General features: G+C 31.1%; 1 protein-coding gene across 2 annotated transcripts in view; it reads left to right on the forward strand.

The window, feature by feature from the left end:
- LOC116427693 (uncharacterized) overlaps positions 1–23321 on the forward strand; it is a 30701-nt gene extending 7380 nt beyond the window's left edge. For both annotated transcript variants that reach the window (XM_076370858.1, XM_031978350.2), the window contains 2 exons: positions 22571–22830; positions 23184–23321. In XM_076370858.1, the coding sequence (XP_076226973.1) occupies positions 22571–22830; positions 23184–23237 (314 nt within the window). In that variant the 3' untranslated portion in view covers positions 23238–23321. The remainder of the gene's footprint in view (positions 1–22570; positions 22831–23183) is intronic.
- Positions 23322–23446: the final 125 nt, after the last annotated feature.

Here is a 23446-nt window from a genome sequence, read left to right on the forward strand (position 1 = left end):
GTAACATAATAATTACTGAAAGATGATAGTAACCGTTGGCTGCGATTATGATGCGCAGTTTTCACAAAACGTTTGTGGTGAATGAAATATGATTTGAAATATAGCCTTCGGGCTTCGAGACTTGTTTAAAACAATATAGTGTATGTGACTGAAGATCCAACAAACAGAATACACCATCTGATTTTCAGTACTACTGTATGGTAACATACTGTTTAATTATTTAGAACATTTCATTCGTTTATCAGCTGGTCATAGTAGCGTATTAAAATAATAATTTTAATAATATTTTTTATAATCTCTTCAATATTATTTTTATAAAAATAATTTTCTTCGTTCACTGCTGCTAAATATTATGAAACCATGGAAAAAGTTTCTAATAGTCATTTCTTAACAGTTTTTTTTAGATTTTTCTTATTAGATATCTAATTACTATGATTTAATCCAATAAATAGTTTTCTAAATAACGTAGCCACAAAAGAAAAAATACCATGTCTTTTATTAGACATAAGTAAAATAGTAATCTCATATATGGAAACCAACATTATTCCTCTAAAGATAGTAAAATATTAGAAAATATGTTAATCCTTGCTGCATAGTCAATTTATGACATTTATTTATTTTACAAAAATTTGTAAATAAGTTTTATTTAATTATTTAATATACACTCATCTAATTTTTTACCATCTCAAAATCTAGTTTTAAATTTAACATCATTTTATAGAAAGGATATGGCTGTAACATCCTATAAAAAGAAAACATGAGAGTTGAAAAATTGAAAGTGGTGCTAAGAAATGGTATCCAATATTGTTTCCAACTCCTAAGAAAGTTGAGACATATATATGAATATGCGTAACTGCACAAGACAACTACTTTAAAATAAGTACAGTGTAAATATTAATGAAGATAAACTAAAAATCTATTTCAAAAGGAAAATGGGTTTCGCCATTATAAATAAATTAAAATAATTTATTTATCAGAATAAGCATATTTTATTACCATTTAACATTTTTATTATCATATAACATTTTTTACTATTTTTTATTAGGTGTTTTACTATATTATTATTTTTATTATTAATTTATTACACTTTTATTATTATTATTTATTCAATACAGCAGTGCAATGTACCTATACAGTAATAATAAAAAAGAATTAAAAAAGTGCAGAATACAGAGATACAATATTAAAATTAAATTAAAAATAGTATATTTTGAACTATGGAGAAACAAAAGTTCGGCGCAACACTATTTCACTTTCGATTCTCGTGTTGGTCAATTCTTCTCTTTTACATGCACACAATTATGCAAATTTGCAATTTTACAAAGAACTTTAGTAAAATCGGAATAAAATGAAGTTATTTAGCAGACTATACTGCTAGCTTCTTAGAACCAAGACTTTTTACAAAATTCTTTAAGAATTTGTATCCCGTTGCATTAGCTTTAGTGCACTTTTATGCGTTACAAATGCACAAAGATCTGCAGCGTAATTGGAAGATATTGGACAAACGGTAACAAGTACAGCACGCTGAACTGCGGCCTTATCATAATTACCTTTCCACGTGTGTGAACGAATTTGTGGTTGTAGGAGCTTAAGGGAGACTTCAAGTGAACAATGCCTCATATTGTTCCATCATCTTCGAAGAAACACGGACGGGTTTCGCGAACAGCCGATAGAGAAGTCGTGACAAACGCACTATCTTCCTCCCTTTGCTTTGACTTTTGGCAGTGTAAATGAGAGAAATATGAAATCAGGTCTAATTGAGTCGTATACACGAGAAAAATTAAATGTTTATAATTATTTTTTATATTAATTATTATTTATAAGGCATTTGTATATACTTATTCCTATCGTAACCGGTCAAATAACTGGTTACAAAAGAAAGGTGAACAAGTAAAACGATAAATTTTTCTTAATGGAAACGGAAACAGAAGAAAGGACAAAAATTGAAAAACTTTTAACCGGACAATATAGGAATTGATAGAAAGTTAAATGAACGAAGGAAAACGTAGAATTTTTAATCAAATTCTGTAACCGGTCATTTGACCGGTTCAGGGTTAGGTTAATGTTAAGTATTACCACTAGGGGATCACTTGATGGCTAGGGTGCAGAGTTCAGGTGATTGATCCATGTTCATTTTTTCTCAGCTAATTTTCCATTGGCTGTATTTTCTAGTTCCTGATATTTTCGATCACTATATAATTTGTTATTTGTCGATACGATTGCATGTAATCGATCAAAACTCTAAAACTGTAAACTAGAAAAAGACTTCTTGCCCTTGTGCTGTTCGCTAGACATCAAGTCATCCCCCAACTGTAAATACCGATTTCAATTAGTATTTCACTAGTTAATGAAATTGTTATTAGCAGCAAGATATGTTTATACCGTTGGTATCGAATAAAATCAAATTATGTTTCATAATTAAATTTTGATTTAAGAACCTACGCAAACTTTCCGGCATTTAAAAAAAGCAGATGCTAGATTTCTTATGCGTAATCTTTTATTTGAAGATCAAAGAGTATCTGTATTTTGAAAGATAAAAACGTATTGTACGTACTTTGCCGTGAGCAATCGAACGAATAAATTCTTAGCTGTTCGCTGTTCGGCGAACTTAAATTAGTTCCTTCCCGATGGCAAACAAAAATGATCTCACCCGAGGAAACGTGTTAATTCAAATTTAAATGAAATCGGGATCAAGCTTTTGTCGTTCTACGAAATTGATTTTGCCTTTTCGGTGTGCTTTGATCCTGGAGTGGCAAACAGTTCTACGAGGGAACTTTGGATTCTACGTTCTTATAAGTAAAAATTCGTTTCATTATCTTTGTACTTCATTTTGCGAATGATGACATTATTTTTGAGAATTCATTATTATTTATTATTCCAATTATTGTTTAATGATACGATGTAGAATATGTATGAAGGTTATGCAGTTAAATAATATTTATTTGGTTTTAATCAATAAATAATAATATGTCATCAAATAAAGTATGAGTGAGAGTGAAAACAAATCCGGTACATTTTAAAGGTGGTAACGTAAAGATTATTATTTTTCAGCGGTTAAACGTGTGACTATAATCGTGATGGTATAGAAAAATGGGAATTACATGGTTCGAGATATTTATAGTATATTATGTTTCCAAATATTGATTTTATTCGTTAAATATTAGACATATTGTGTAACATGAATTATAATATATACATCTTTCAGTTTTCAATTTTCGTCTGCTCTGGAAACATAGGAATTATTTTATTCATATAAAACATACATTTTTATTTGTCAGCAACGAATAAGTTTCCATTCGAACGAGTGAATAGTTGTCGGTGAACTATAGAGAATTTACATACGTACATAGATCCTGTTAGAAAATACAACTCTAAAAACTATACATATTTATAGTAGAATTGTACAAACAAATTTTAAAAAATTTTTTTACATTGTCAGTTGAGACTGATATAAATATTTCCTTGTTAACAAATTATCAACAGTTATTTGGAATATAAAGTTCTATAAATAGTCACTAAAATATTAAGTTGCTGGTGAATCCGAATTAAGGAATAATTTTGAACTGCAAATTATTTTTTAAAATTATCCTGTTTTTGGACATTTTTCTGAAAAGTATAATGTGGAAAATTGGTTGATCTTTCTTCTTTTTCATTATGTCAATATTTGAATTTTATTTCAATTCACACGTATGCACACTTAAAACTACACTGTCATATACTTCTATTGACGTTATTCATATGTTACGCTTGCGTTATTATATTTCAATCTCACCTCCATCTTTGCCCCCAATTATTATGATTACATTGCATGAAATGATTTAAGTGATTTCGGATGACATTTCGTAATTCCGCACATTAATCTTCGTAGGTTGAGTGTAAATTAAATTTTACTATATATAATTCAATATTAACAATACTGTGTTTAACATTTATACATCGATGTTTAACCATTCCATTTTACGCACAAATAATCTTGAGAGGTATTAATAAAATAAATATTATCACGAGCATAATACATCTCGTACAATATAAACATTGGGAATAATAAAATACGAACAAGAAAAGATGCATAGATTATTTACACTTTTCAAGAGTTTTAACGGCTAGAGTGCATGCAAATTTGCTATTTATTTATTATAAATGTAACCAAGGCTTGACTAATGAATATACCCCATTTTCTGCAGATGCACGAAAACGTTTGCGTTTTGTAAATAATTTAATTGTTTGCCTTCGCCATTTGTGTACATTCACCATCACTGTTTCAGCGGCACCATATTTATAAAACTAATTAACGTTTGTTATTTGCTGCGTATAGCCGCGAGGATTTTCAATTAAATCCTCTTGGACTTCAAAGTTTAAGATTGAGCTGTCATGGAACGCGCTTATTCGGACTGTTGTCCAACATATTAGTTTCCATCGTTCAAGAGAGATTCGAAATTAGAACAACAAATAAATGTTTCTAATATTTCCACTTTATTTAGGGTACGAGCACTTACTTTATCTCATTAAGAAGATGTTTATCAATATCTATCATTAACATTATTATTGCACGCTCCAACGTATTAAAATAAGCTTATTTATCATTCTCATTACTGTAATTATTCTTTTCTATTTGTTCTTTCGATTTGTAAATAAAACGCGTGCAACTCTGGTATATACAAACCAACCCAATTAAGTGATCGACTCCGATTGTCGAGGATGTCTCGCAGAGATCGCGGTTTATGGCAGTATTGTTCCGCGAGTAGGCAGTGCTCAATGGTACATTGAAACAGGCTCACGTATTAATTGCTTCTCGTTTCGTTCACAGAACAGTATATCGTTTTTCCCGAGTAGTACAGGAAAATTGGACGTAGGTCAACACGTTTCGGAGAGATATTTCTCAGCATAATTAGCCATGATTTACCTCTAATTGAACATTTTACTGATTAATGCTATTATTATAGTTATCTATTATTGAATCAATTTCTATCTTTTACTTTAATATTATTATAGTGTATATATGCATATGTGGATCGGAAGCAACACATGGGAATATAGAAAAAAATACAAATAGGTGACGATTAAATATAATACAGACCTGAGTAACAACTGAAGACAACACACAACTTTACAACTAACTGCCGCGAAGCCCAACGCACGACTTTCTCTCCTAAACACTTTTTTCGACATTCGCACCTAAAAATCATTCTCTCCCCTACAAGTGTTCTTCTTGCTCGCACTCTCAACAACCTCTCAAACACACCCTTTCAAAACTGAACTGGTAACCTTGGGCCTACGACGTTGTGCAGGCTGCTTTCCCTCGACAGTTACAGCTTTCTTCCTGTATGACCCTTTGCTCACACTCATCCTCACGTTACCAGTCATAGATTTTTTGAATAATATTCAAACAAAAGGCGCAAAGGTAAAAATTTCATTCAAGATAGTCTTTAAGAGTTAACCGTTTGCACTCGGAAGCTTTTCACTAGAAACATTCGACACTTTCCGATGAGACATAGATGACACTATTTGAAACGAACGAATGAGAAAACATACATACATTAAGAAACAAAACTATTTTATATAAATATTTCACATATTGATGCATTATACAAAACTTAACATTATGTACAACACTTTGTAATTTTGTTCTATCAAATCACATGGTGACTGAGAGTCACCTTTCGAGTGCAAAGGTTTAAGTATATACAACTTTCGATGGTCTGGTTATATTCTTATCTCTTATCCGTTACCAGAATGAAATTTCGCCCGACGCTGCCGCGGAGTGTGATTCGACGATGGCTATCGGTATAACCCGCAATGCGAATGAATGTTCCCGACGAAGTTCAGTTCGACAGAAATTTGTTTGCAGTTTGTTGCGCTTATCACGATGCTACTCTCAACTCTGCTCGAGACGAGATTGCGACGTTTGCGTGTAGACGTTAAATAACTGTAGCTGAAAAAAGTTAAATGTCAAAATGGCCAATGAGTCTTAATAGAATGCCAATTAGCATTGGTGCCAATTGATATAAGTTTGGTCATTGTATTCCTGCTCTGTTTTCGCTGGTTTAGGCGGATAAAGTGGTTAACAGTAATTGTACAGTAATTATACTATTATTATTGTATATTAGAGTAACTCTAATTAGAATTTTGTATTCAGAGATTATACTCTCTGTTTAATCTCTCGGGGATGTAATTGAAATTCAGGATGCTCGACCATTTGCATGACAATTTGATCTAATAGTTAGTTGTATATAAAATTTTGAATCGATTTGTCAATTAGAATTTGCGTGATTAAGTGGCTGATGAACTTGAAAACAACTTTCCAATTTTATACGCTAATAGGGATAATAAAAAGAAATAATTGTTTTAGGTTTGAATAAGAATTGATAAGGGTTGAAATTCTAATTATTTCAGTAATTGAAAAATATCAAATTATCGCTGTTACATATTTATATAATCGACTGTCTGTAAGATGTAATATTAATTAGTTGAACTATTAGATTCATTAGGATATATAGTGCCCAACTATTGTTGTGTATGAACTTTTCCACGCACATTTTCCACACACACATCAAACAAATAAAGGGTCCAATAAAAATAAGTGGACAAACATATTCTTATCTCAAGAATGAAAGGAAGTCGCACAAGTACATCCACAAATTTTTTCTTCGAAATGTAAACAGTCTTCCTTTACTTACCATATTAAAGAAGTTCACGCTACATAATATTTCGAGTACATTCCTAGAATATTTCACATTTCCTCAGCTAAAACAACAATAAAATTTCCTTGAAATATAAACGATAAAAATATGGTATCATGCATGGTCTGCACTCCTGTTGCATTGTAGACGATAATAAGAATAAAACTGAAAAGATCGATTTAGATGAACGAGGCTCATTTAACAACTTTCTCTCATTACTCTGCTCAAGACTGTATATTTTCTTCAGAGTCCCATAAAAATGGTTCGCTATGAGATTTTCCTATTTCTCGTAACATCTTGCGTTGGAAAAACGCAATGTTGAGATGTTTTTGTTAAAAAATTGTCAATGACGTCTTATACACATAGATTTGTTGCATTGCACATACAAATAATATGTAACACTAATAAAGAATGTGCATCTCTAATATGGAACGTGTTTCATATTAGGAACCTATGTATTCTGATAGAAAAATAATAACTATTCTAAGAAGAAAATAAATTTGCAACAAACTGCTTTTGAATAGTGAAGAACGAACATGCTCAATAATAAATCCTGAGACAATAAAATTTGTTGGCTTATCTATATTAAGAAATTTGACTATGTAACTCGTCTTTCAGAAAATTTAACATACTACCAAAGACAATAATTAATTTTCAGTGAAAGCGGTTAATCGCCTTATTCACTTGAATCCCATATTTGAACGAGATCTTATTACCGACGATAATTTCGTGTATGGAAACTATGAACAGGTCTCACTTACTATTTTATCCTGAGTCTATAATACTGATCTGATGGATACTATATCGACTTATAGCATGTCTATCCCTTCGATGCAGCCGCGCGTCTCAAAATATAGATAGAAATCGATATCTGATCAAGTATGAATTGGTTTAAATAAGAAAAGTAGCGAGGCTATCTTCGAACGCAATTCCTTCCATATGTGTGACCACACTACGCGCTACCCTTTCATGGTTATATATTGAGGGTGGCTCTATATTATAGTTTATCCGAATAAATTTTTTTCGGTACGTTAGTATCTCATATATTTAAAGCATAAAATGATTTCTTTCTTAACGAAACCAATTGTTCAAGATTTCTAATTTTTATTAATAGATAAATAAATGTTCATAATTATATTATATATACTTTTGTTTTCTTCTTTTAAATGTTTTAAATTTGCTAGGTGCCCGTAGACTTTTTTATTGACTGCACGTCCTTTGTGCATGTACTCTACTTTACTTATAAAAACATCAAAAATTTCCATGTCAAAATTTGAAAGAAAACGAATTCTATAAACCTTTTAGTACAGTGTGGCATTTAGTGATCAGTAGGAAATACGTCACATGACCAATGGTATCTAGATTATTTGAAAATGATATCTGTCCAGTTCTATGCATTGTATAGGTATGTATTGTGCATAAGGAATACAGTTGATTTTTTAGCTACATGTCAATCATTCACAAAGGCTAGTTTATAACTAGACTTCGTTGTTCTCATTGTAACACAAATAATTACTAGTTGAAGATACCATAATTACAATAGGAATTGCAGTACATTGTAATTCTACATTGACAATGCGATTATTAAATTGATCAATAACGATGCTTCTGTTGTTACATGTATTAAATATTTATGAAATGAATATTGTATTTGCATAATAAATAAGAATTAATAATAACAGTAGAAGCTATTACTTCTGTATCATTTTGATGTATTCATTCAAAACCAGGTTTACGGAACGCGTGTATTTGACGCAGATTGAATTTTATAAACATTGTTTGGTAAATATTCGTGTCTATTTTTAATTGGCAGAATTATAGGTCCTAATTGTCTATCTTTAAACCTCTGATTTCCAAGATCTAAATAAACGAACACAATTTTTCTGAAAATAATAGAACAAACGTGTTAAACGAAATTGTTAAATGAAAAAGTTAAAAGTTCAATTTTCCACTTTTATGGATTTTTTTAATACAAAAATAGCAACTTTTCTGGGAAAAATAGGTCTTTCATAACACGCAGTATTTTTAATTATAATTTGTGCTTAAAGTGAAGCTTTTCAAAGGATATCGTGTAAATTTTACCGACTGTGAAGCGTGGAAATGGATTTTTGATCCGAAATGTCAAACAAAATAAATACATATGTATTCTTACGTAAGTTTGCATATAATGGATGACAATCATTGAAACATCGAATATTTTATATTAAAAATGAGAAAATACGGTGACATTATAATTTGGTTACCAACGCAAAAGTGTAATGCAAAGTCAAAACTCATTTTTGAAAATTTCAATCTTGTTGATTATTTTATTGAATGAATTGTGACTATTTGTAATTACATTACGGAATAATTAAAAATTTTATAAAATCTGACGCTTTAAAAGTATGCATCACAAAGTTACCATTTGTTAAAACCGAATCAAGTGGCATTTGTTAAAACAAAATAATATCGTTTTAGTGTTACGTGAAAAATGTTTTTCGTAAATTAATATTTTAAAAAAGTGGAATTACTAAATTGTTATTCATTATTGTGTAATATTTAACGTTGAAAATCATGCATTGTAACTATCGTGTCGAATTGACATATGCAAAAATGTTTTATAATTTATAATGGATTTATATCAACTATAAAATATCAAATTTGATATAACCTCGTGATATTAAAGGCATTTAGAATCTATCAAATCAAAATAGTAGATTATATGGCCCAACTTCATTTTCTCAGATTTCTCATAATCGTTTTTAAGATTTCTTTGTACCATTAATTTGCGTTTATATTATTTCTTCTTTATTATACTATTAAATTAAACGATGTAATACTTGTATGGTTAATCGTAATTATTCTCATCGTAAAATTCATTAAAATATTAACAGAATCCATAAAACATCGTATTCTTTCCTAAGACCATTAAATGGTACTTGTAATGAGGTTCGTAATTATTACGATAATAACTTACACTTTTAATAGAGCTGTAGATTTTAACGATTTCATAAAACCAAGAACTTAAAAAAAAAAGTTTGCCATGATCCAATCTGAAAGCGTGATCCAGTGGAATAGCAATCTTTCGATGAAGCTTGCAGAGAATATTTTCAACGAAAGTTTATCGAAACGAAGTTTCTTAATTAAATTACCTTTTTTGTGTTTATTTTCGAGTCAAGAAAGAAGGTTAAAAATTATGACAAACAATTAATCTGTAATTCTTTATACTGTAGACATATTTTAATTATTTTTTTATACAATGAATTTGTTTTAATTTTTCACTATGAATTAATACAATAAATGTTATGATATGGATTTTAATTATTCATATATTTGTTCAAATCTGTTTTCTAGTATTTTCAAATAGAATCTTTTTAACTCTGTAGATCTTTCCATAATAGTACAATCTTTGTTACTTTCTGTATCAATTAAATTGTTAGAAAAGTAATTGAAAGGGTGTTCATTAAAAGCATGAAAGTATTATTTCGATTTGTACGTTCCTTTATATTCTCTTAACTTCTGTTTTAACAAAATCCTATTAGCACGCCTCCCTAATTCATCAAGAAATATGATGCTAATAAGCGTTTGATGTCCTGGGGAACGAAATGAAAGAAAATCTTGTACAGTTTTCAACCAGAAACCACAAATAACTTGTTATCCTTCAAACAACTGGTTAGCTCCTTAATAATCGTTTTTATCGATTCTTAGGGAAGAAACGCCAATTCTAGTTAGTACTTCGATTTGAAATTGGTATCTTGTTCCCTATTACTCGAGAAAAGGTTACGTTTTTCAAGGAAATCATTAGTTACGCCCTGGAAGTAATCGGTCTAATTTTACAAATAAAATGTCTTGGTATTTTGATTGCATTGTTATAGTTGTCAACACTTTCACTGTACACTTGTATTGAACGAAACCTAAGTTAGTACCTTTGATTCAGAGAAATAGAAAAGTATCACCGAGACAAGATTCAAAATTCGAGAAATAGAAAAAAGTTGAATCGCAGCATTGTTGGGGTAGAACATCTATTTATTTGTCATTTAGAAAGTCGTAGGATCTTCTTCCTTTTGTCTTTTTCAAGTGGATATCCCAGCATTGTAAGTAATTGAACTAAACAATTGTTTATTCCCTTTTTGAGCTGCCCTATATACATTAGATGCAGCAATGAGTAATCCACTTTCTTCAGTTAAGCGAGTGAAATTTGAAAATAGCTTAAGTCGTTTGTTTTATTAAAAAGAGGCTTAAGCTATTTTCAAATTGTACACTGTTGGTGACAAACATTATTTGAAGTTGTAGTACATATAATTAATCAATTGTGAAAATAGTCAATTATTTATTAATACCTATAATTGATACATTGTGCAGATAATAAATTATTTATTAATAGTAATCGTTTACTCATTCACATAGTTAATTAACTGTAAAACTGATAAACTATTTATTAACGCTTATTGCTAGTCAGTTGTAAAACCGGTAAAGCATTCATACATATATCATTTATACAAATGATAAACTATTGACACAGAGTGTTAATCAATTGCAAAAATAGTCAACTGTTTATTAGTACACACTATTAATCAACCAAAAAGATAAACTAACAAACTACTTCTTAACACGGTTAGTTATATTAACACAGTTATACCACGCAAAATAAAACTGTTCTTTACTATTTTCAAATAGAATGTTTTTAACTATTTAGATCCTTAACTAGTACAATAGTACAACGCGCGCTACTTTCTTAATCAATTATATTGTCGAATAAAAAAGTTAATTTAATCCCGGTATTTCATTGAACGGTAAACAAGTAGCTATATCTAGTTTCGTACAACGATAAACCCGATCAGTTTCCCGAGCTCATCACTTTCTCTACGCAACAAGTAAACTGTCGGAGGAATCTACTAGTGGGTAATCCATTCCCAGCTACTAATCCGGCAATCTCGGAATGGAATGAAGATCACTTTCGTAAAATTGCTTACGGCAAGAAATTTCCAGAAATCGGCAAACGAAGAAGTACACTCTCGTTACGCAATATATGGAAATATGTAGCCGTTAGACAACGTCTGTTTCCTGGCAACTACTTTACACCCAGGAGTTCGTTACGGTCGTTATTTAGTAACGCATCGTTACTGTATTGATTGCACAGTGAATATGTACGATCGTCTGATTAATGAACATCGCTTTTTCAACGATTTAGTTGCGCAACGCGCGACACGTGATCCGTGATTTTCAATTTGCAGGTACGTCGTTTTTTTTAGCGTAAACTTAATTGCATTATTGGGCCATAAAGAATGGTGGTCAGTTAACGCATTCATGCCAGCGTGTATAATTTATAGTATTAAAACATATCAACATTAATAAGTAAATTATTTATTGAATTATTTATTTACATTTGCCAGAAATTAGAAATTGAAGTCAGGTAACTAGAGACCTAACGAAAGAATACATTTCGACAGTATTTTTTCAAATATTATTATTATTATGATTTATGATTAAATATATAGAAATACGTCGATATAAATATGTTACACCGAATTGATCAGCTTTTATTTGTGTCTAATATTTGAGATCTAATTTCCTAACATAAATAGATAAGTTTCATGCTAATATCAACAATGTTTTGAAAATAAAATATATTGTAAACTATCTGGGAGATAATAAAACATAAATTTTTAGGAGTAGAAACTTTACTTTTTATCTTAATTCTGTAATGTTCCTGTTTTTTTACATCGTTGCTGTAAGTAGAATACCTTTTTTTAATCGTGAAAGGCATTTCGAGTAACCGTATGCTTAACTACAGTACTTCTGACTTTAATCAAATGGAAAGGATATTCCTCTTTATTTGCTTAATTTTGCGCGAGGTTCATCTTTGTGTTCGACTTGTCCGATTAATTAGAAATTTGTGTTTAAGTAATTTTCTTCTGAGTAAAGGAAAACGGGGGGAGCTCAAAGCATTTGTGAACCTTTCTGTTTCGGTATTAACGGTAGTAGAGGAATTAATGTTTTTCTGAATCTTATAAATATTTGTACGAGTGTTCGTTAATATAATATTATTGCATAGAAAGTTTTATTTTAAATTTATGTCTTACCTTTAAATTGAATTAGGTGTGTTGCAAAATTTATTATTACATTATAATCTACCATTTATTTTGTATATATAATTACATGTACATTGTATTTTCTTTTAATTGAAATTCATATTTGTATTAGCATTTGATTACCATAGAATTCAGTATAGAAGGAGCTATAATAATTTGCATTATATATGGACGACATTAAACTGATGTACGCGTAGGTGTTCCCTTTTCTTCTTTCTTCATCAAGATTACTAATTAAAAAAGAGTCATTTAATCATAGTTTCACGAAAGCTCCTTGACGAAAAGAAATTTAAACCGCTGGACGTAATCAAATATTCGTTAAGTATTTTTCTCGCAAACTTAAATTAAGCATCAGATCTTGATTATACAAAATTATAATTGGATGTTTGGAAAATTTAGTTACTGTGATTACATTTTTATATATCAACTTCTTATCTCTAAATATTGATAAAAATTGCATTAGTACATGAAAAACCGAACAATTTCAAATAAGACTTTAAAGTATTCAAATATTGTTTATACTTCAACAGGTAAAACTGTTAATTCAGTAATGGATTTTCTTGTTATTAAAACGTCACCGTGTTTATAGTTATCATAACTTAATTAAAATTCATTAAATTCCTCTGACACAAAGTGACGCTTACCTACGTGCTTTCAATTAAACATTTTCCATGTGAGGAAAAAACACGTGACACTAATTCCGTGATATTGTCATAATCCTCACCTTGCGTACTGAATAATTGGCAATGCGACAATTTTATGATGCTGAAAAAGCGAGGAACGCATTCGTTTACGACAAGAATATTATTTTTCAAATGGTATTAATTAAAATCGGCGGATTGATACACTTGAATAAAATAAGTCGATGAACATTTGTTTGGTAACATTATTGTACGTAATAGACTCTACAATGATAATTAATTTGAGATTTAATAAAATATCATGTATCGCCATGTGTAATTAAATAAATTTTTATCTAGTGTTAAAACGTTAATCGATGTCCATTTTGTCGAAACAAAACTTCAGATATTTACAAATACAAACATCAGTTCCTGTCGCAAGTAGAAATATCGTTCAATGAGCAGGCATGTCATAAAAATCGTATTTAGCGTTACTTATATTCGATTAATCTTCAATATTTCCAAATTTCAAGAAGCAAATTTCTAGTGAAAAAATCTAAAACATCCAGTTTTAGTGTGACGAAATTGTGCTTCGTATTTCTTAATTCAATTATATACACGGGTAAACATCTTACCGATTGTACCACGTTTTCCAATAAGTCTAGTGATCTATTTGTCCATGTTTAATCGATTAATCGAGACAGAGAGGAAGTTGTATAACGTGATAAATGTTGATCGTTATGTCGCGCTTTAAATTGAAACGCGATTCGTAGGTTTGTAGCGAGACGAACGGCTTTTATTAAATCACTCGATCCGAGGAGTAACGTCATTTCTATCTACAAGGAGGTCAGACGGGTTGCCGTACCTTTACACCGGCTTTTCATCGTTGAAGAACGGCTTCTCGTCCGTCTCGATCCATAGTCCGATTTTGCAACATTGACGGAATACCTCTTGAAAATCAAGTGCTCGCATCTACGATCCTTACATTGGATTAAAGATATTGTTAATATCAATAGTTGAGGAACAAAGGCGAAAATCGACGCTCGTTAGATCGAATTAAATTGAATGAGCCAGTAACAGTTTATCGTAACATTGAATTATATGTGCGTTGAATCTAATAAACGAAATCTTAATGTTTTTTTATTGTAGTATGTGAGTACTGTTTTATAATAATTATAATCAATATTGTTATAAAATATTATATTATAATTATTTATTTTTTAACATTGATCCAAATGATTTGAAATAACTCGATATATTTAAGACTATTAATTAATATTTAATATTCTATGGTGCAGAAAATTTTCCTAAAAAGTTTTTTTATCTTATTTTAATATAATATACTGTTTTACTATATATAAACTTTTTCCTTTACCTATGGAGGGGTTATGGTGAAGATTAAATCGAGAAGGAAGTGGAAAGTATGAAATCGAGTTAAATAATTTACTTGAATTCATTTAAAGTTTATGTCAGCTGTAGTACTCGTTCAATTAATTTTCATAGAAAATTATTCAATTTACGATAGAGTAATTTTATTGACATTCACTGTGCCGACAACAATTACATTTGCCGCAACTGCATTTCCTACTCCAGGGTAAAATATTCGTGCCTGAGGTAATAGCTCTCCTATCTACCGCGGCTTTAACCTTAACAGTTTAGGAATCTGAGGAATGAGAGTCAGAAGGGGCAATAAAACACTGTTCTTGAGGAACAGCGGTTCTTATAATACGACATCATTTCTCCTGTAAATTACGCTCGTTGTAAAAAATACAAGACTTGTTAAGTACGGAAACATTTACATTTTGTGACAATGCAGTGCCTTATAAAAGTTTGTCGTCACGAAAATTAATCATATTAATTTCAACTTTCAAGTTTTAGCTTCGTTTGACTATAATATGCAGGAATGTTCAAATTTTAAACTAGGTTCATGGCATTTCGGAATAATCAAGTAGAAATAACAATAATCGTATACATTTATGTATAATACAATAAAATAACAATTATGTAGATAACATATTATGTAGAATAAAGTAACAATTATATAGATAATATATTATATAGAATAGAGTAACAATTTATGACATCATACATTTTACAATCAATTATTAAGAATATAACTAATCAAATACACAAGTTCCAGTACATATATGTACGCATTTTATTTATACACACGTTTTAGTGAAAAATATTATTGTTTACCATTAATAAAAACGCTTCTCATTTCTGTAGCTGATTCTATATATAAATAGTCTATATAAATAGTTCGTCGAAATATTATTAGTCAGCTGTAATATTTTACGTTTACTGAAACATAATACTTGGTACCTTAAAAATTATGAAACGAATACGGGGGTTGGAAGAGGGTGGAAAAATGAGAAGAAACGTAGAAAAAATTAAACCTTAGGATTGGGTTTCAACACAACGAGCATTTCATTCTGGCAAAAATAGAATCGAGCAATGTAAAAATCGTATTCATAAAAGAAACAGTGTATAAAATATGGAAAAACGTATAAAAAATTGATACAGTGATAGAGTTACTTTGGAAGGTGGCAAGTAATGAAGAGAGAAAAGGTCGAAATGGGGAAAAGTAAGAGTTCATTAGTATCTACAGGTGAAATGGAATGGACTTGCAACAGGTACACGTGTAAAGTGTAACCGGGGATCCGCGTGAACTGATAGTAATGAACAACTACCTGAATTATATAGGAGAATATACAGTAGAAAAGATCATCAAAATGAGGAGGAGGAATACAAATCAATTTTAAGTGTAAGGGAATATGACAGATATATAGAATCTGTAAAAATGGATTGGGAATGTTAGAGTATTTGTCAAATAAAGTGGCACACAATAAACGGAGAAAATAATAAAATGACAATTCAATTTCTACAAATGAAGAAGTTAATTAAAATCAAATGATTTTCTATTAATTACACCGATATAAGGAGTTTACATGAAATTGTATTATAATATATAAATATGAAATGATGTTTTCAAAACACGCAGAAGAAAGAAGTAAAAGTTTATTGTTACTTAGCCTTAGAAATCAGATCTGATGATTCGACGACGAAAAATTGGATTACAGTTAGAATCGACCCGGTATCGGTTCTTCGTGATGCAGTTAGTTGGTCTTTCAAAGGTTAAAGGAGAGACGCATAGAGTAAATAGAACAAATGAAATGAATTACAATCACTGTTCTATTTATTGTTATTTCCTAATTACATATTACAGTTGTTATATCAATCATCCATCAATTTCTAGATAATTCAAAATGTAAACGATCAAAAGACATCTCTTCTGCAAAATGCATTCAGGGATAAAAAGATTTATACACTCAAACTTTAGAAGCAAAAATAATGTATAAAATATTTGTATACGTTTTTATGCTTTTATATCCAACATTATATTTAACATTAAAAAGTAAAACAGTGTAAACGTACTCCACAGTAAATCTTCAGCGAGCGTCACCAGATACCCACATGTTTTTATCTGTTAACCATTTAACGTAATAAATTTTTTGTTTACACATTGCGATGAACTTCTTGCTTACCTACGCATTACTGTAGTAGTCATCTAACTCGTTTAGTTTAAGTATTTTTAACTTACTTATTGCTATATAGTTAAAAAATATTGCCATGTTAATTAATTTTAAGAAATGTTTCAAAATTACATTAATTTCCAAATGTGATTTATGTAGAAATTTGTACGTATCAAAGCTGTTGAAAAAACCGGAGATCACTCGTCAATCGTCCGTAACATATTAATGTTAAAGTTTCACTGCGTTGTCTTAAACTTACACACACGATTCAATCGTTTCCGTTTGTTGAACGTGAATTTCTCACATTCAATCACGCCTCGGTAAAATCCTCGATCGTGACTGATCGTGATCTGACCGTACCGTTAACCGTTAGTGTGAATGAAGCTTTATTCGCCCTGCCAAACTTATTTACACGGACATACTCGGAACAACGAGAGCATTCGCATTTCACCGCAGTTAAAATTCGATAGAGAAATGGGCTGTCCTGTTCGCGAAGTGCATTTCATCGTCGATTATAAACATAAAGTTCAGCGCAATGTTCGCGGGGAATGGTTCGTAAATACATGTATTTCTGTTTCCCACGATCCAGTGATGGAAAACGGACGACAAAAATTGATTTCCAGCGATCGTGGATCGTCGGGAGCTTGTAAAACGGAAAATTACATCGGTCGCGGTGCCAGTTGTTTGCATAGGACTTGAAACAGCTTTCCCGACGGCTCTCGTGCTCGTCTTTTCACCGTTTCGTTGCGTGCTGTTATTGTCACTGCAAAAATGTCATATTTGTATCCAGGCATTTTCTTATCAGTTGCTGAAACCATTAACATCATCAGAGGAAATGTTTTCGACGCGTTATCCACCATTTCCTTGTTGGAATTTTTCTACGTGTTGACTTGTTACATAAGTTTGTAATATAAATATTTTTGTTCAAGCTCTTCTTTCATTTTTCTTATAGTATTCATTGCTATAACTTTTTGTCCTTTTCCCTTATTTAACTATATTCCAGAATGATAACTTGTCTGTGCTCGTTTTCTTTATTTGATTTACTTTCTCATTGTTATTGCTCTTTTCCTTCTGATTGTTTTCCTCCTCATTTTTAATTCTTTGTTTTCCTGATTTCCTATTATTTTTCTTATGGTATTTAACACTAGACTTATGAAGCGTGTCAATTTGACGCATATCGAATTTCATTAAAATTATTTGGTAAATGTTTACGTGAATTTACGCAAATTTGAACTTCGAACTCCTATGATTTGATAATAAACAGTTGTACAATATTGTGCCTAGTTCATCTTGAACGGTAGAGCTTTCACTTTCGTCTTTCCTAAACCACTTTTTCCTAAGATGTTTTTGCTTCATGTAACGAGTGGTACAGTAAACATACTTTTTCGTTTCTGAAGTTCAACGAATGAATCAACTCATTAACTTCAATAAAATGGCGAAAGAAAATCGTATATCAAGTTTTAGGGGGTCGTTATAAAGGCGAAACTGTCATTTTCAAATCTATAATAGATTCAGTCTTGAGAAGAATTTTTTAATGTTTTTTGTTAATTGTTAATTATTTATGGAATTCATTTTCTATATTGCGTATATTTGCTTTCTCATCCGCTATAAGAACATTAAAACGAGAGCAAGTAGAATGTCGTACGACTTCTTATTACAAGGTTACACGAGCTCAAAGGTAGACAATTTTTTAAATTACAATTTAGAAATGCTGCAATTTTATGGAGCAGTGTACTTTTGTGATCGATGGTATTTAGAAATTCTTTCAACGATCGCTCATGCCAATAAATCGTGTTTTATCTATTCCTTATCGAAGACATTAATGTTTGAAGTAGATAGTGTTATAACCGTTATTTAAAGTGCTGATATTTCTGCGTAATTTAACATCTTTCTATGAATATATTTAAGAGTATCACAGATCTTTGTAACTCATATAGAATCGTAAAAATTGTCAAACTTCTATTTCGAATGTTATCTTTATCTTTTAAATCGATGTTAACACAACCTGCCGGTCAGGTAAAAGTACCCGTTTATTTTTAATTCTTTAACATTACGAATCACAACGATTATCAATTTCTTTATAAATCGATATCTTGTTTCTGCAAACTTATAAAATATTGCCGGCTAATGTCAATTAAAACGCAGAATGAAACGTCAAAACATTACATTTGCTAATTAATTATAATTTTCACGCCAGCGAAAGAATAGATAACAGAGTTGTTTTTTGGACCAACAAAAGAGGTTTATATGTACAATTCTACGTTCCGCAGCGTCAATGGTACCCGTATGCGTGAAGACCCATTTTAAGATCATAATTTATGATTTTCACAAGGAAACAGTATAATTCTCATTAGTATTCAATAATATTGCGACAAAATACTCTTGTGGAAAGTTATACAGTCAAGTCGTAAAATTGATAAAGTATGCAATATAAGTATGTTTCATATTTTTAGATGATAATAGAGATAAAATAGAGTACTCTTTTGTTGGAATGTGGAGATGTTTCGACTATAATTCAGTTCTCTTGAATTTCATGACAAAAATTAATGTACCTGAAATACCTCAGAAGGATTTAAATGATACAAAGACAAGAAATAAGCATATAATACAAATTTTCCTAAAGAAGTTTATATATTATATTATTACAATAATCTTGTTACCTGATTTTCAGTTATCAAAAGCGTCGAATATATTTTTTCTTCGTAAATTTAAGTTTCTCCGTCTCCAGATTATTTTAAGTATTTATCTCTATTTCCGGAATTCGTAAAACATTTAATTGCAGAAAACCTACTTTATTTTAATTAAAATTACTGAGACCACGCATTCATTGGAAAATGAATAAAAAGTTCAGCTTGCTCGCAAGTTAAATGTTTTTATAAGGAAACCTCAGATGTGAATAGGATAATGGGGTAACAGAATAAAAAATTATTGCTTTAATTACAACTATGTAATTAAAAAAAAATGGAATTACGGTGGAAACCGATTTGCCATAACAGATACGGTAAAGAGCACCACACTGTTTGAATATTTTATATATTTTCTCATGTTCCGAGCATTCCGTGCAATTTGTGCTTTCAAATTTTCCATAAGTACATAAAAATCCGCTATCTAGGAATGACTTTCAAGCTGCTTACTGTACATTTTGTATTTTACATTTACCTGTGTTGCATTCTACTGTTTTCGGTCCAGCAAAAAGCTCGAGGAAAACGCGAAAGGGGAATCAATTTATATGTCGCGTATATACTTGCATAAGTGGTAGACGACATCTTTTGTGGGCTAGGAAATCTGCTTCGCAAAGAGGTTCACTTACAATCGTGTTTCCTCGGAGAGCTTTTTAAGCTTTTGTAAACGCACGAACGAACACATTGCAGCGTTCGCGGAAAGAAGCTCGATAAGTCAGATCGATTAGCACGTTCGCGACCAGCGTTTGTTCCACAGCAGCAATTTTCATAGTTACAATACTTCATTAACACTAAAACTACCACACGGGTGAAAATGGTCCATTCCTGATTTCTGCATTTTGAAATTATTATGAAGACAACAGATGTTTCTCTGAGAAATTATTAATGAAATTGACTTAACAGTACGCCAACTGAATTATAAATCAATGAAAGTCTCAATAGATGCACTCTTGAAGTTTCTATAGAGGAATTTCAAAAAGTCAATTTAACTGCTCGGTAGTTTTAGTATTAACGCGTTGACAGCCAGTGGTCACCGATGACTGGAGCTTCCAAATTACTCGATAAAAATTGCAATAAGAAAACTGATATCGAATAAAAATATTTGGCAACGTAAGTAGCTGGATAATAGCGTGATACGAGCACTGTGATACCAAATCATTAACAATTATTTCCGATACCATTTGCCCATTATTTGCATTCGAATTGCGCGGTTTAACACGGTTGAAGAAGAGTGAAAGAACTTCTTAGAAAAATGTTTTATAATTGCACTAATATTGTCTCACCGATATCTACCACCGCTGAACAGCGTATCATATTGCTTACAACTGCTCGACCGTCGAACTTCGCGGCTTGCCGGGGGGACCGCCCTTCAGTGGTGGAGATGACTATCACTAATCCTGCAGATGAGACTAGGTATTTTCTAATTGCGAGAATACTGTAGTGGGGTAGTCGACACATTCTCCAAGACTACAGTTCGTTGCAGCGAACCTGGCACTCGTCACGTTATAGGGAGGGGTACAGTCGCTCCGGGAACTTCAATTGTGAGTCCGGAAACGGTTCTCCCCACTCATCGCCGTGCGACCCGATTAATGTACGCGAGTGCCTCAGCGAATGGTATACCAGAACCGAAAATTCATGTAAGCAGGGCGTGTGCCTTGGAATCTGCCCACTCAAATGAGAGTGTCAGGTTCGCTGCAACGGACAGTACTACAACGGCCTTAACATACTGTCGGCTTGAGTACTTCGGTTATGTGAACATTTGGCAACCAGCTGACCTGAGGTCTCGAGCAATAAAGTGATTATGGGATTTCCCGTTCTCGCGTCTTAACAATCGCGTCAACTTCCAATACTTTACACCATGCGTTAGAATTTTAGATACAAATATGCGTGATAGTAATTTACTTTAGTTTTTCTTTATGCCAGATATAAAATGTTGAACGTCACAAATATGTGACGCTGGCCGCGAACGTATTAAGCCTCGGCTTCATTCACGATAATAATTGAGTGAATGAATTCACGTGCGACGATATCGTTCATTCTTTTCCCTTTTTACTTTTGCCGCGCTTTCCTTCGCCGATTGCGTGGAATGAATCACGTTTTTATTTGAGGCTTTACTATTTTTTTTCGATTTAGTTCTCAATTTATCCGGTCGCGTGAAGCGGCCCTGTTCATTCGACGCCCGATGATCGATTCATTATTTTAACTATGAATGAGCGGCTTCCGTCGCGTTCCGCATTTCTGTCTGTGCATCGCGTTTAACAATTACACTCGTGTCCATTGTTATGTAAAATTTGATTTCTATGGTTTGCGAATACATTATTTCGACTTTTAAATGGAGAATATTATTTTATTCGTGGTGGATGGTCGTGTCTGTGTTTTACCTTGAGAAACAGATGAAATAAATTAATTATTTGATTCTTGCGAGTTAATTGTAATTGAAAGCACAATATTGAATTACCTTTAGCAATTATTATACTTTCAATTTTATTGGGATGAGAACAATACATCGTTTGAGGCATTAATTTTATTAATGAATTTAGAATTTGTGATTTGTAACTAATAATAAAATAATGCAGCAAAAAGATATTTGAACAGCAAATGTGTTGACTTCACTTCAACAGCAACTTGAAGTGTGTTATATACAGAAAAATTGAATAAATTGCTGAATATGTGTCTACAACATTGAAAATTAGTATTTTCATGTTAGACACAATGTTTACAATCTAGATATAGAATACGATTTTTAAAATATATTTTCTGCATTTTATATATTTATATTTTTTATATTTATACTATATTTGTACTATATTATATATTATAACTATATTTTCACTGTATTCTACTTTTAATAAATCGTAATAACGAATATTATTATTTCACATTATCTTTACTAAAATATTCTAATGTCGCACAAAGTATTCCAACATTTAATACCGACAAATATAAATATTAATAATTTTTTTAATACCTTTTTTCTTACAGGTGGTTGCTCAGTGTTTGGTCACTCTTGCTATGGTGGTCACGGGAAAAGATTCGATCCACATTTGCGAGATAACGACTTTTCAGAAAACGAAGGGACAACGAGTGACCGGAATCAAGAATTAGATACTGTACGTTTCAATGACTTCGCTATGCCTCTGCAAAAGTTTGGGGAACAAGATAAGATGCTTCTTCCTCAGACACGTCGTCAGGAGTTTTTGAAAGTCAATCCTTACACATTATCGTTCATCGTTGGACAATGGGTATATACATTATTAATCCTATTATAGACACCTACATTTAACAAGGAATAAAAATAAATTAATAATCAGTAAATTAATCTCAACATAAGAAAAGAAGTGGAAAATATACAAATATAAAATAGAATTTTGTACACATTATTTATATTGCGAATATAATTGTCTTCTTATTGTAAACTTTTGTATTACAAGTTACAGAACTTTTTTTCTATTGAGTTTACATTACATGAATAGAAGACCAAAAAAGGCAAATGGAAAGTTCAAAAAAAATATTCCCCCACTTTTGTTTCTTGTTTTTAAGAATACCCGAAGGTTATGGTACTTGAAGAAATTAATACCTGTGTTATTAATTACAGTTAACATCGCATCGTCGGCTACATCAATCGGACCTGGAACTTAATAACAAATAAGTGAATAGGCGTTCTGTTGAATTCTAGATTTACCACTAGATAATAAAACACATGAAATTGATAAAAGCGAAAGTTGTAACGATACGTTTTGGTTGCTATATCGTAACGTCTTTAAATATTTCTTCGATTCATAGATAATAATAAATTATTAAGTAATTGTTGGTACTCTCTGTATATTGTTTCCATTTGAATTACATAATAAGATGTTA

The sequence above is a fragment of the Nomia melanderi genome, chromosome 1 (assembly GCF_051020985.1).
Source record: "Nomia melanderi isolate GNS246 chromosome 1, iyNomMela1, whole genome shotgun sequence".
NCBI classification, from domain to species: Eukaryota; Metazoa; Arthropoda; class Insecta; order Hymenoptera; family Halictidae; genus Nomia; species Nomia melanderi.